The sequence below is a fragment of the Heloderma suspectum genome, chromosome 17 (assembly GCF_057233095.1).
Source record: "Heloderma suspectum isolate Gila_16-S chromosome 17, 16-S_ref, whole genome shotgun sequence".
Lineage (NCBI taxonomy): Eukaryota > Metazoa > Chordata > Lepidosauria > Squamata > Helodermatidae > Heloderma > Heloderma suspectum.
In genome coordinates, this window is record NC_139474.1 from 23,154,327 (window position 1) to 23,167,369 (window position 13,043).

Genomic DNA, 13,043 nt, shown 5'->3' on the forward strand with positions numbered 1-13,043 from the left:
CAAAGAGAAACGGTGGGCTCAGAATTCCTCTGTGGGAGGTGGTGCGCTCCCAGCACCACCCTAGCCAGGGAACGTGCATGGCCTGAAAAGCCCCCTGACTCACTCCTGGGAACTGGCAGTGTCTGGAGGAGAGCGACTGGGTGGGCAGCTTGTGTAGCTTTGTCCCTGTGCTACTGCTGAAGCCCCGACCCGCCTCGCTCTCGTCTTTCTGCCCAACTGGTTCCGCTGCCTCAAGTGTGGAAATGAGTATTCATTAACCTGCAGTGGCCTGGCAGGGCAGAGTGCAAGAGGGGTGGCAATCTCTTGCAGGAGATTCAAACTGCCCCCGGTTTAAAAACGTTTGTGCTGCAATCCTATATTTATTATTTGCTTACTGCATTTTTCTCCCACTTTTCAGACAATTATTGTCTCCCAAGGCAGCTCAAATCAATAAAAAGAGGGTTTTTATTGATGTGACCGATGACCCAGCCATCAGGCTTAGAAATAAAATGATAAGGCATGCAAAGGAAGGGGAGTGGAGGGAAAAGGAACCAGAGAGAACAAGGTGGTGAGCTCCAAGCAGCTGCGAAAGGCCCTCTGGGCCAGGCTGGCCTTCCCTTGCTGGCCTTCTTGCTGGAAGAGCCCTCAGCGGCACTTGTTCCTTTGGCCGAGCGCCCTTCCGTCTTCCTTCGGAGGTCCCAGCAGGGCAGCCGTCCACTGGGGAATCCGAGTGTCTCGTTTGGTTCTCCTAAATAAAACTCCCTGTGGGGAGTTCAGGGATTGCAAAGCTGCAATCACACGGCGGGAAACGGCAGCCTGACCTCTGCCTTGCACGATCGACTTCCTTCCTGACTGGGATGGACCCGGCCCAGCCCGGTGGGTCAAATACACGAAGGATGGTTCCTTCTGCCTGAACGGTTCCTAAATTGATCCACTTCTCAGGGATGCTGCTGGCTCCTCCACATCCAGGCCCACCGAGCCCGGCAGCGCGTGCCAGAATCCCGGCAGCCAGCTTCTGCTGGTCGATCCCCCGGAATCAGCCAGCGGTCCACCGCCAGCTTCTGCTCGCCCTGCTCAAGCGCAGCTGGGACCTAGAGCTGCCCACGAAGGTGGTTGGGGGCAGATTCGGGTTGTCCTGACGGAGGGCCCCTTGCTGGGGGGAGGCAGAGGGAGCGTGACTCCGTCAATCCTGCTCCATCTCGCAGCACTTCAGCATCTACATTTCAGGGGCAGGCAACTGAGCCATGCACATATTAGCCTGGCGTTGAAGCCACTGCACTGGCTATTAGCTGCCAAGCCAAGTCCACGGTCTTGCTGTTGGCATACGAAGCCCTGCACAGCTTGGGATCAGGGCTGCTGGCGGATCGCCTTCCCCGGTAGAGACCCATGTGACCATTAGGATCGTTGGAGGAGGCCTGGCTGGTTGCAGCGTGGCCTGCAGAGTGCCCCCTAGCAGCAGTCTCAAAGCAGGCCTTCTCCGTGGTAGCACCCACCCCACGGAATGCCCTGCCCCTGGTATTTGGGAGGCGCCAACTGTGGTGTGCTCTGGCACCAAATGAAGACCCGTCTCTTCACCAAACCTTCCCTGAGTGAGTTTGCTGCCCAGCTTGTTTCATCACAGTGCTTTGGGTTTGCTGTTTTTATAAATGTTGCATATAAATGTTTTTGTATTTATTATGATGTATTTTAATCTTTCTTTGTAAACCGCTTAGAGATATTTTTAGATATGGTACGCCATGTATAACTATTAAATAAACAGACTAGCAAACGCATCACAAACCCGTTCGACTGCCCCTGTTCCTAGGTCTATGCCAGCTGGACTGACAAACTAAATGGACAAACTGTCCCCATCATTTTAAACTCATTTCACCTGCCAGATTTTTATGCACCGGGCTGTTCTTGCAGCAGGGTGTGTGTGTGGGGGGGAGTGGTGCCCAAGAAGTGGCTGAACTAGGAGAAAAGCCGCCCCCCCTCCCCCCAAGCACAGCCAAAGCGAGGCTGGCAATCGGGCATTTTGGGGGCGGGGCGGGGGATTCCAGTGGGAGATTGAGACTTGCAAATGCAGGGCCAGCTGGAATCTGCTCTCTGAGAGAGTCAAAGGGGGGGTGTCTCTCTTTGTAGTAGCTACGTCTGCTGTAGCGGAACTGCTTCAAGCTGCACCAGTTGCATGTCTCTCTGCAGAGCAGCTGTTAAAGGCATGGGAGCCCTGGCAGGCGAGGGGAACATGTGGCACTGGGGGCCATTTAAGCTGAGCCCTCCCCCATCATTACCACAAGATGCCGTTTCTTATCTGGCCCACAAATTCGGCAGTTGTGGCCCGAGGCTGCTGAAGCTTTTCACACTGGTCCACAATTCTGTTCTGAAACAAAAAAAAGAAAGAGGAGATCTGTGTTTGCTGCCTCTTAGACTATTAGTGTCAATGCCAGGTTCTGAAAGGTGTCAAGTCAAACTGTGCCTCTGAGCATGTGCAAAGTCCATTTTCCTAACTCACCTGGCACAGCTCACCCCAGAACAGATCTGGGGGTTAAGGGGTGAGTTGTCCAGGAGCAGCCCCTTGGCATCCGCAGAGAACCCGAGCAAAATTAACTCCTGCCTGTATTAGCATTCAGGCTACCACCAGCTCTGAGTGCAAAACACCAAGCCCCCGCCCCACCCCAGGGCTGGCGGCCTGAAACAGGAACGGGCTGCCTTGCTGAAGCCCAGTTTCCTGAGCAGCCAGACCTCCCATTCCCAGCCATGGGGGGACTGGGCCTCGGCAATGCAAATGCACTCTGTTGCGTGCCCAAAAACCCCCTCACCCATACTTTCTGGACGGCGTCCCCTTACCGGTGACGTTGCCCGTTTTAACCATCCTTGACAGGGCTGTTGTGCCCTTAACAGTCGATCACAGACCCGGCTGCCTCACCATGCGAGGCACAGCTTCACCCGTTGAGCTGCTGCCTGTCCAACAGCTGCTGAAGGCGCGGAAGCATTGCCAGATTCCCTTGTTTCTGACCGAAGAGGTTCCGGGTCTGAGCCCGAGAGAAGAGCGGGGAAAGCGCCCGCCGCTTCACCCGAGCAGAGGCGCCGCCGCCCGGGCCGCGCCCGCGCTCACCCTCCTCTCGGCCGCCTCTTCGGCAGCGGGCGCGGGCGGTGCCCGGCAGCCGCCCCGGCCAGCCGGGCACCGGGCGCACACGAGCCGCCGCCCGCCGCCATGCCAGCGCACGCTCCGGGCAGGCCCCTCCCGCGCCGCCAGAGCCGCGGCCGAGGCGGCGAGCGGGCGCGCCGGCCGGGCACCTGCTGCGCCGCCGCCGCCCCCGGGGAGCCGCCCTCCTGGGCGCGACACGCCCGCGCCAGCAGCGGACGAGGCGCCGGGCAGCACGGCGCGGCGGCGCTCCCTGGCGCCGGGGCGGGAGGGGCGCGGGGCTCGGCGGGCGCGAGCGCCTCGACGGAGGCCTCCGCGCCCGCGCCGCGCTACCCGGGCGCGGGAGGGGCGCCTTGGAGGCCGGCGGGGTCGCGGCTCGCTCTTCCGCGCGGGGACCCGCCTGCTGGGCCTCGAACGGCCGCCCCCGCCCCCGCCCCCGCCCCCGCCCGGCAGGCGCGAAGCCGCTTTCCCGGCCTCGAGAGGAGAGGAGAGGAGGGGCGGGGGTCCCCTCCCGCTCCGGGGAAAGAGCCCATCTCGGTGCCCCTGAGCATGTGCGGAGTGCTTTCCCCGCAGCACCGAATCGTCCCGGCTGTCACGGCTTCCAGGAGCGGAATATGCGGGGGCTGCCTAGGCAGGCTTCAGCCCAGCCCCTCCCGGCTGAGAAGCTGGCCTTGGCTCGTCGGGCGCGGAGCTCCGGTCCTCCCGCCGCCGCTCCCAGCCCCTCCCTGGCGCCGCCCCGGACGCCTGGTTGCCACGGGCGGGAGAGCGCCGCGCCGCAGCAGGGGGGCGCGGGCCAGGCCGCAGGTGAGCCCGGGCGAGCGAGCGGGCGCGCGCGCGCGGGGAGGGGGCGTCGCCGCAGGGCCGCGGGGGTCGCCGCCCGGGGAGGCCGGCGCGGGCGTCGCTTGCCCGGTGCCCGCCGCGGCTGCTCTGCCCGCCCCCACCTGGCGAGGGCCACGGCCCGCCCTCCAGCGCGGAGGTCGCCCGCCGAAGGCCCTCCCCGCGGCGGAGGACGGCGGGGCTTGGAGGCCTCCCCGCGAGGGGAGGGCGGCGCCCGGTGGGGGGCGGGGGGCGCCGGCCAGGGCGCGGAGGCGGCGGCGGGACTTCGCCCGGCGCCCCGCCCTGCCGAAGCCCGCGCCGCGCAGCCTGGCCCGCCGCTCGCCCCCGGGCGGGGCGGCCAGGTCAGCCGAGGCCGGTGTGGGGGCTCCAGGCCAGGCCAGGTCGCGCCCGCGCTCCGGGCGGGGAGGCGGCGCCCGCGGTTCTCGAGGGGGGCGGCGAGGGCGGGGGTCTCCGTGCCCGAGGGACGCCCCCACCCTCGGGGCGGAGCATCCCGAGTGCCAGGTGCCGGCGGGAGGGGCAGCGATGGGGGCTGCTGGCCCGGCCCGGCTTCTAGGCAGGCGGCGCTGCCGGGCAGGAGGCGCGCAGAGCTGCGCCCGCGTGCTTGGGAGGCGCCCCGGCGGGTCGCGCGGATCACCCCGCTGGAACGCCCGGTCTCTGAGGCGGACCGCGAGGGGCCCTGCTGGCCAGGCGGAGGCCGCTCTCCGGCTCCCTGCTTCTGGCGGGCCGGCAGGTGCCCCCGGGAGCCCGCCCGCCGCGCGAAGCCCCCGCTGGCGCCCCGCGGCTGGCGTCCAGAGGAGCCGCCTCCGCGCCCCGTGGGCGAAGCAGCCGCTGAGAGACCCGCCCCGTTCGGCGGGCTGGGCAGCCCGGGGGTGGGCAGCGGGCGGCTCGGCCTCGTGCCGTCTGTTCTGGGGAGGGGGCAGAGGTGTGGGGAACTCCCTGCGCACGGCGTTTTGGTTCTGTTCGCGCGGAAGGGGACGCTGGATTTGCAGAGGCGGCGCGGTTGAAACGGGATTGGCCCCCATTTAGGTCTTTCCGATGTGCAGGGACACAGGGCCCAGCTGCGCCTTGCTGCTGACTTAGCAGAGGGGATCGCTGGGCTAGGATGGGAACGGTTTCCTAGGACGCCCCGATGCCTCTGGCAGCCGCTGCAGAAGACGCCTTCTTCCTGGATTCATCAGACCGTCGTTCCAGGGGCGTCGTGAGCCAGGAGTGAGGCCTTGTTCGTTCGAGGCAAATGCCGCAGCCCATCCGCTTGGCCATCTCTGGCTTGGTCAGAGCCTGATTTCCTGACCTGGCCATCGTACAGCTGTTGAGTTGGCGTTGATGCCTCCAGCTGCATGAAGCCCCCTCCCTGGCGATGGTTGCAGGTTCTAGGCCTTGTGTGTTGAACAGGGCAGACAGGTCTTGGGTGCGAACAGCAGAGATCTCCCCCAGATTCCAGCATGTGGCAACAGTTGAGTAACTGAAAGGTGTAATCCTGGAGAAAGCGGAAAGCGCCCCCTGCCGTCAGGGGTCACGCTCCTCAGATGGGAGCGTGACCTCCCTGGTCTGTTCCTCTCCCTGCACTCCCTGCACTTGGAAGCGAGGGGTTGCGTGCACGCTCTTGCTCTCGCTGTCCTTTGCCTTTCTGACAGTCCTGCTGTCACCTTGCCAGACCTCCAGATCTTGCCAGGCCTTGGAGGTGAGAAACCTGCAGCCTTTCAGGCGGCTGGAAGATGGGGGGCTGTTCCCCAGCTACGTTGCGGAGCTGCTCCTCTCAGGGCGTCTGTCTCTCCAGCCTTTGCTGAGCCGCTGCTGCCGCCACAGCAACTTTGCAGGCCATCAAACCCTTGAGGGGCCTGGCCACCCCCAAGGCCCTCCTCCACAGTCCCGCCAAGCACCCCTCGGACATCAGCAGGCTGTGGAGGACAGCCCCCCCCAGGCCTAGCACCGCTGTGGGAGCGTGCCCTTTCAGGAGCCTGGTCCTGCACTCCGGGGGTCACGGCCTGCACACGGGTTGCGCCTGGAAGTGCCTGGGCGGGCGGGGGACTGTTGGAAAAGAGCCGCGTGCACCTGAGATCTGGCTTGTCCACAGCCCAGCTGCCGTGCTTGGGAGCAGCTGAAGTTTCCGAAGGCTTTTCGAAAGGCTGCCCTGTGCAGAGGGCAGAATGGCGCTCTAGGGCTGGCGCGAAGGCCCGTGCCGCCCGTAGCCAGCTCGGCGGCACCTGGCACGGATTCTGTTGGTGCGCTGGCCTAAAGCGGAGCAGCGGTCTTGCTCGCTGCAGCCCTCTCGCGGCTGTGCCACCGTGTCTTCATGGGATGTGTAGGGTGGACTCCTCTTCCCAGGCCAGAACGGGACTGTCTGGGTCAAGCCTCCAGAGCTGCAGGCTGGGGTGGTCATAGAATCGTACAGAATCATAGACTAGCAGGGTTGGAAGGGGCCTGTAAGACCCTCGGGTCCAATCCCTGCTCAGTGCCGTCAGAGCATCCCTGACAGGTGGCTGTCCGGCCTCATCTTGCAGTTCAACTGCCTGTTCCCTCCAGATGTTGTTGGACTGCAACTCCCATCCTCCCTTCCCATTAGCTGTACTGGCTGGGGCTGATGGTACTTGTAGTCCCACAACATCCGGAGGGCCACCAGTTGCCCCCTGCAGTAGCCTGATCAGCAGTCGTTGGAGGAACGGAGGGGAGCAGGGGCAGGCGGGTGCTCCAGCGGCACTCGTGTCCTATGGATGGGCTTCCCATGCGGCACCTCGTCGGCCACTGTGGGAACAGACTGTCAGACGGACGGGGCGCCTTGGGTCTGACCCAGCCTCAGGGCTCTTGTGTTCCTATGCATCATGGTGGCATAATCATGTTCGCCTAAGCAGTCCCTGCTGTGGCCAGGCCGACGGGTCCGTGACCTCTGGCACAGCAACAGTGAGGACACTTGTGGCTGTTCTGCTCCTGTTGAGCTTGGAACTGACGCAGTCGTGGGACTGATCTAGATGCCTGAGCGTGAGCAGGAGCCCTGGGGCGGCTTGTGTGGTCAGAAGTGTCTCATTTCTTCATACCTATCCGTTAGCTTTTGGTGCTGGAGCTGACGACCCAAAGGCTGGTCCCGGTCCAAAGATCTCTGCAGTTTGTCTCATGATCCCAAGCAAGCCATATAGTGTGATCCAAAGAAGGTTTACGCAGAAGTAGGTCCCAAGTGCCCCTTCATGGATCGCTGCCTTGTGGCGAAGGGGCTTGCGTAACTCAGTGAAGCCATAAGCTATGCTGTGCAGGGCCACCCAAGACGGACAGGTCATGGCGGAGAGTTCTGACAAAATGTGGCCCGCTAGAGAAGGAAATGGCAACCCACTCCAGTATTCCTGCCAAGAAAACCCCATGGAACATATCACAAAGCTAAAAGATATGACGCCAGAAGATGAGCCCCTCAGGTCAGAAGGTGTCCAATTATACTACTGGGGAAGAGCAGAGGGTATTTCCAAGTAGCGCCGGAAAGAGTGAAGTGCCTGGGCCAAAGCCGAAAGGACACTCAGCTGTGGATGTGTCTGGTGGTGAAAAGAAAATCCAATGCTGTAAAGAACAATATTGTCTAGGAACCAGGAATGTAAGGTCAATGAATCAAGGTAAGCTGGAGGTGGTCAAACATGAGATGGCAAGATTGAACATCGACACCTTGGGAATCAGCGAACTCAAATGGACAAGCATGGGCAAAATTAATTCAGGTGACCATTATATCTGCTACTGTGGGCAAGAATCCCTTAGAAGAAATGGAGTAGCACTCATAGTCAACCAAACGGTGGGAAAAGCAGTACTGGGGTACAACCTCACAAACAGTAGAATGATCTCGGTACAAATCCAAGGCAAAGCATTCAACATCACAGTAATTCAAGTCTATGCCCCAACCACTGAGGCCGAAGAAGCTGAGGTTGATCAGTTCTTTAAAGATCTACAACACCTTCTAGAACTAACACCAAAAAAAGATGTCCTCTTCATCATAGGGGATTGGAATGCCAAAGTAGGAAGTCAAGAAATCACCGGGATAACAGGCAAGCATGGCCTTGGTGCACAAAATGAAGCAGGACAAAGGCTAATAGCGTTTTGCCAAGAGAACACGCTGATCATAGCAAACACTCTTTTCCAACAGCACAAGAGGCGACTCTACACATGGACATCACCAGATGGTCAGTATTGAAATCAGATTGATTATGTCCTTTGCAGCCAAAGATGGAGAAGCTCCATACAGTCAGTAAAAACAAGACCTGGAGCTGACTGTGGCTCAGATCATGAGCTTCTTGTCGCAAAATTTCGGCTGAAATTGAAGAATATAGGGAAAACCACTAAACCGTTCAGGTATGACCGAAATCATATCCCTTATGAATATACAGTGGAGGTGAGGAATAGATTTCAGGGATTAGACCTGATAGACAGTGCCTGAGGAACTATGGACGGAGGTCTGTAACATTGTTCAGGAGGGAGCAACTCAATCCATTCAAAAGAAAAAGAATTGCAAGAAAGCAGAGTGGCTGTCTGATGAGGCTTTACAAGTAGCTGAGGAAAGAAGGGAAGACTGGAAAAGGTCAGTTTACATTCCAGTCCCAAAGAAGGGCAACGCCAAAGGGCGTTCAAACTATTTATTTTATTGCATTTATACCCCGCCTTTTTTCCTCGTGCAAGGAACCCAAGGCGGCTTACATTATCTTCCTCCTCTCCATTTTATCCTCACAACAACAACCCTGTGAGGTAGGTTGGGCTGAGAATGTGTGAATGGCCCAAAGTCACCCAGTGAGCTTCCATGGCCGGGTGGGGACTAGAACCCGGATCTCCCAGCTCCCAGTCCAACACTCTTGCCACTACACCACACCAATTGCGCTCATTTCACATGGCAGCAAGGTGATGCTCCAAATCCTTCAAGCTAGGCTTCAGCAGTATGCGAACCGAGAACTACCGGAAGTACAAGCTGGGTTCCGAAGAGGCAGGGGAACTGGAGATCAAGTCGCCAAAATTCGTTGGATCATGGAGAAAGCAAGAGAATTCCAGAAAAACGTCTATTTCTGCTTCATTGACTACGCTAAAGCCTTTGATTGTGTGGATCACCACAAACTCTGGCAAATCCTTACAGAGATGGGAGGACCAGACCACCTCACCCGTCTCCTGAGAAACTTGTACGAGGGCCAAGAAGCAGCAGTAAGAACCGGACCGGGAACAAGCGCAGAGTTGCTCCTCCTGCTCCTCTGTGCAGCCTGCGTGTTCCCCTGCCTCCCGTTCTGGCCCAGGCAATGGTGGTGGGGAGCAGGAGCTGCCGCGGCCCCCGGCTCCCTGGCGTCTGCCTGTCGAGCAAGCCAGTGGGGGCTGTGAGGAGGAGCAGCAGCAGCAGCAGCGAGAGCAGCTGATGACAATGGGGGTGAGAAGGTGGAGTCACTGAGCGGGGGCACTGAGGGCGTCTTGGCCCAGACGTGGAGACGGCACTACTTGAACGGCTTGGCACCACGTTGCGTCACTCATACCAGCCTGCCTGCATGCCGACATCTGCAGCTGAGGCCCATGTCATGTGCCTACCAGGAAGAACAACCAAGTTGGTGGGCTCAAGGGAAAGGGCCTTTTCAGCAGTGGCTCCACAGTTGTGGAATAGACTTCCAACTGAGGTTTGGCAGACCCCATCACTGTGGATATTTAGAACAGCCTTGAAGACCCCTCCCCCCTTTAAAAAACCAAAAACCACCATGGTCTGTTTATAAGAGAGAGTATTTTGGATTACTGTGGGTTAGCTTTATATTTCTATTGGTTTTCCTTGGGTTGGAACTAACTAATTTGTTAGTTCCAACCCAAAAAAATCCCACGTATCTATGTAGCAGCCATATCAGGGGTCAGACTAAGTAGCCTCATGCAGTCTCATGCTTCATGTTCTTGCTGAGCTCTTTCTCCCTTGAATATATTGTTGTAAGCTGACGAGACACAGGAATTCCTTATCTTGTCAAAGGTCATACAATTGTATATCTTGTTCTCTGCTGTTCTCTTCTGTTCTCTCCTTATCATGGCTACCCTATAACCCAGTTCTTGTATTATAAACAATGGTGCTAGGAGGAAAAATGTTGAGGATTGCAACCCCATGCGGGAGGGAGAGGAGGAGCCATTTCATATATGTCACAATGTCTATAAAACCAATGTGCTAATGTAAATCGGGGCTTCTGGCTCTTTGGAAACGATTCCAGCCTTAAGCCCGCGCGTTAAATAAAGAATCTCTTTTTCCTTCACTCCGTGGTCTCTCTGACTCTGGGTTCTGCAACATAAATGGTGCCGTGACTCGGATGTGGCAGGCTCTGAGCCAGACAGGTGGCAGTTGCCTGCTCTTGATCGCCGCACCAGGAGGACGAGCTCGGCGCATGCCTCCCTTTCTTGGCGCCACCGACCTTTTTGTCGAGTGAATGGGAGAAAGCCTGCACCGGGATCGCCCAAACGGTAGCGAGCAGCAAGAGAACCTTGGGAAGCGGAGGAAGGAACTTGAGCCCTGCCTATATCGCAGCTGCAATTGAGTTGAAACCCACATTGGAAGCCTTCAGGAGAAAGGCAAGTATATGGGAAAAAGAGGGCCCCGCCTTTAGGGAGAAAGGCCACTGGGCAGAAAAAAAGAGGGCCCCGCCTTATGAAGAAGGTCAGTGTTGGTGGTATACGTATACAAAAGAACCTACTCCTTGCGGGTAGAAGGGGGGCCTGATCACACCCCCGAGTGGGCGCCAGTACCTAGCACGCCAGTACTCAGTAGGAAGCTGAGGAAGCTGGGGAAGCCGTTTTCCGCTCTGGTAAAAAGTGGGAAAAGTGGGTGGCAGGGACATATGGATGCAGTGGAGAGATTGATGATTGTGTGAGTGGCTACTGCGGTTTCTGACGCATACCGTTGACCGTCCGGGTGCCCAGGCCAGTAGCAAAGTGCGTGGTGTGAAAAATCCTCTTGTGTCGGCCAGTGAGACCCCTTACTCACTGACCAATTCCCATTCCCTAATTGTGTCTGTCTTCAATTTAGGAGGGAGGCTATGGGTGGTGGGGGAAGCAAACCTTGCACCCCCTTGAGATGTATGTCAAACAAAGAAGGAAAAAGGTTTTTTTTAAAAAAAGATTCAGAATAGAGAGAGAAAACAGCAAAAAGCTCAAGGTCGAGCTGAGAGAAAAAAAAAAACAAGATCTGAGGCTGTTAATTAGAAAAATGTTGCAGGACAGTCTGGCTTTTAACAAAGCGTGGGAGCGTGAGAGTGTAAGGCCGAAGAAGTAGCTGTTAGCCTAGCGCGCCGAGAGAGGGGGGGCAGGAAAATTGCCCACAACGTTCTGAGTTGTGCAACATCATCACCTCGCCTAATTGAGATGAAATCCCTAAGAAATGGAAACTGAAAATGAAGACCCAGAAAATGAAGGCAAAATAGAAAATAAAGATGAAGAATCAGCCCCCAGAGCACAGGCTAGACCCCTCTTCGAGTGAAAAGTGTGCCATAAGACTGTCCCAAAGCAGAATGAAGCGGAAAGACCATGTTGAAGATCTCTGTCAAGGTAACCGTGTTTAGCTTTGAACTGTGTTAGAATTGCATAGAGCCTGTAGCTACTGACCATCGGCTATATGATTTCTGAAGAGCGTAACCATTAAGCTTTTGCCGTGGGATTCCCTGCAATGAAGAAATCTCACTGATTTGAGTGTCCAGTGTTACACTGCCTAAGTGTGTGTGCTAAAGAGACCGAGAAACCAGACAGCATGTTCCTGGCCAAGCCAAAATCACGCTACTGCCATGCTCCTGGAAGCTGCAATAAACTGTGTAAGCTGGGAGACCCAACCTGATTGAGAAGAAAAGAAGATATTGGAGCAACTGTCTTGAAAAACAATGAGATCTGTGTAGCTGGCTGGCTGACGCTGTCAGTGATGTTACAACTTTAAATTAAGACTGTTTTCCTGTTTGAGACCCCAGTGAAGAAAGCTGAACGGAGTTATTTGTTGCCCGTGCCAAAGCAAGAATTTGGCTGCCCTGTACCTCATCGTGTCCTGTTTTGAGCTTGGGATTTACAAATACAAACAAACTGAGAAGCTTGCCTTTGAAGTCCTGCAAATCACCCCACCGCCTCCCCGAAGATTAATGGCTGCCTGAAAAATGCAAGTATAAAGCGATGCCCATCACCCCCCAGCGTCCTGAGTTTCGGCACTCAGTGTTTCAGTGCTTTCATGTACCAGGTTAGAAAAGAAAAAAAAAAAGAGTAAGTTTTTAAAATGTCTGTGAGAGAACCTGACAGAAGTAAAATAAAATTTACAAAGGAGTTGCCCAGGTTAAAGTGTCACGGCTAGAGAGCTGAGCTGTGCCGCTCTGTTTAGACAGAGGCCTTGCTAAAAAGTTAAAGGCCCTTGTCTGTCAGAAGGGGTGTAGGGCCACACTTCCCCTTTTTAAACTGATGCAAAAGTGGAGAGCCTTTGCTGGAAACATCGCATCTTCATTGCCCAGAGCCTTCTCTGTTTGCCTCCATCAATGTCTGGGCTTTTTAGAGACACTCTGCACATGAACTAAAATTTTAAATTGTCAAAGACTTGCCATGGACAGTGCTATGAAGCTTTTGATAAACTTGAACTCTCATCGCTGTGTACCGTGTGTCTATGTTTGTAGTCAGCTCAGTGTACAGCAGGCTGAGTTTGATCTATAACTTTTAGATTTCCTTCTGCCAGAACTCATGCGGCATAGAGTTGCCGATGCAAAAATGGTGACCTAGAACTCTGCGTGTGTGGGTATGCCCGTCCCTTGATTTTAATGAGCCCTGAGCCTTCAGCCAGAAGAGCAGTATAATTGCTGGATCTGCTCCATCATGCCTTACCATGCAAGAAGTGTTTTCCATTCATTGTGTTAAATTGCAGAAAAAGTTTGTTGTGTATATTTTATGATTTCTTAAATATCATGAAATATATGTGATATTTGCAGATTAGTGTTAGTTGCAACTCCAAATGATACTAAGTGTGGTTCCCAATGGATGACGAAGAGAAAAGACAAAAGCAAGTAGAAAAGAAAGAATAGAGAAAGTAGAAGACAGATAGAGAAGAGAGAAAAAGAAAAGGCAAAAGGCAAAGAAAAAAAAATTTGTAAAAAAAGAAGCGTGGCCATAGTTGCCCCCAGGG

General features: G+C 56.2%; 1 protein-coding gene across 6 annotated transcripts in view; it reads left to right on the forward strand.

Annotated features, from left to right (window-relative positions):
• Positions 1 to 3,849: 3,849 nt before the first annotated feature.
• Positions 3,850 to 13,043, forward strand: part of WDR31 (WD repeat domain 31) — an 89,996-nt gene continuing 80,802 nt past the window's right edge. For 5 of the 6 annotated variants that reach the window (XM_084823582.1, XM_084823575.1, XM_084823580.1 and 2 more), the window contains exon 1: positions 3,850 to 3,907. Coding sequence is in view for 1 of the 6 variants with exons in the window: in XM_084823567.1 (XP_084679693.1) it covers positions 5,383 to 5,393 (11 nt within the window). In the remaining 5 variants the exon portion in view is untranslated. Of the gene's footprint in view, positions 3,908 to 4,983; positions 5,394 to 13,043 lie in introns of those variants that run through there. The other variant, XM_084823567.1, reaches the window with a different exon arrangement.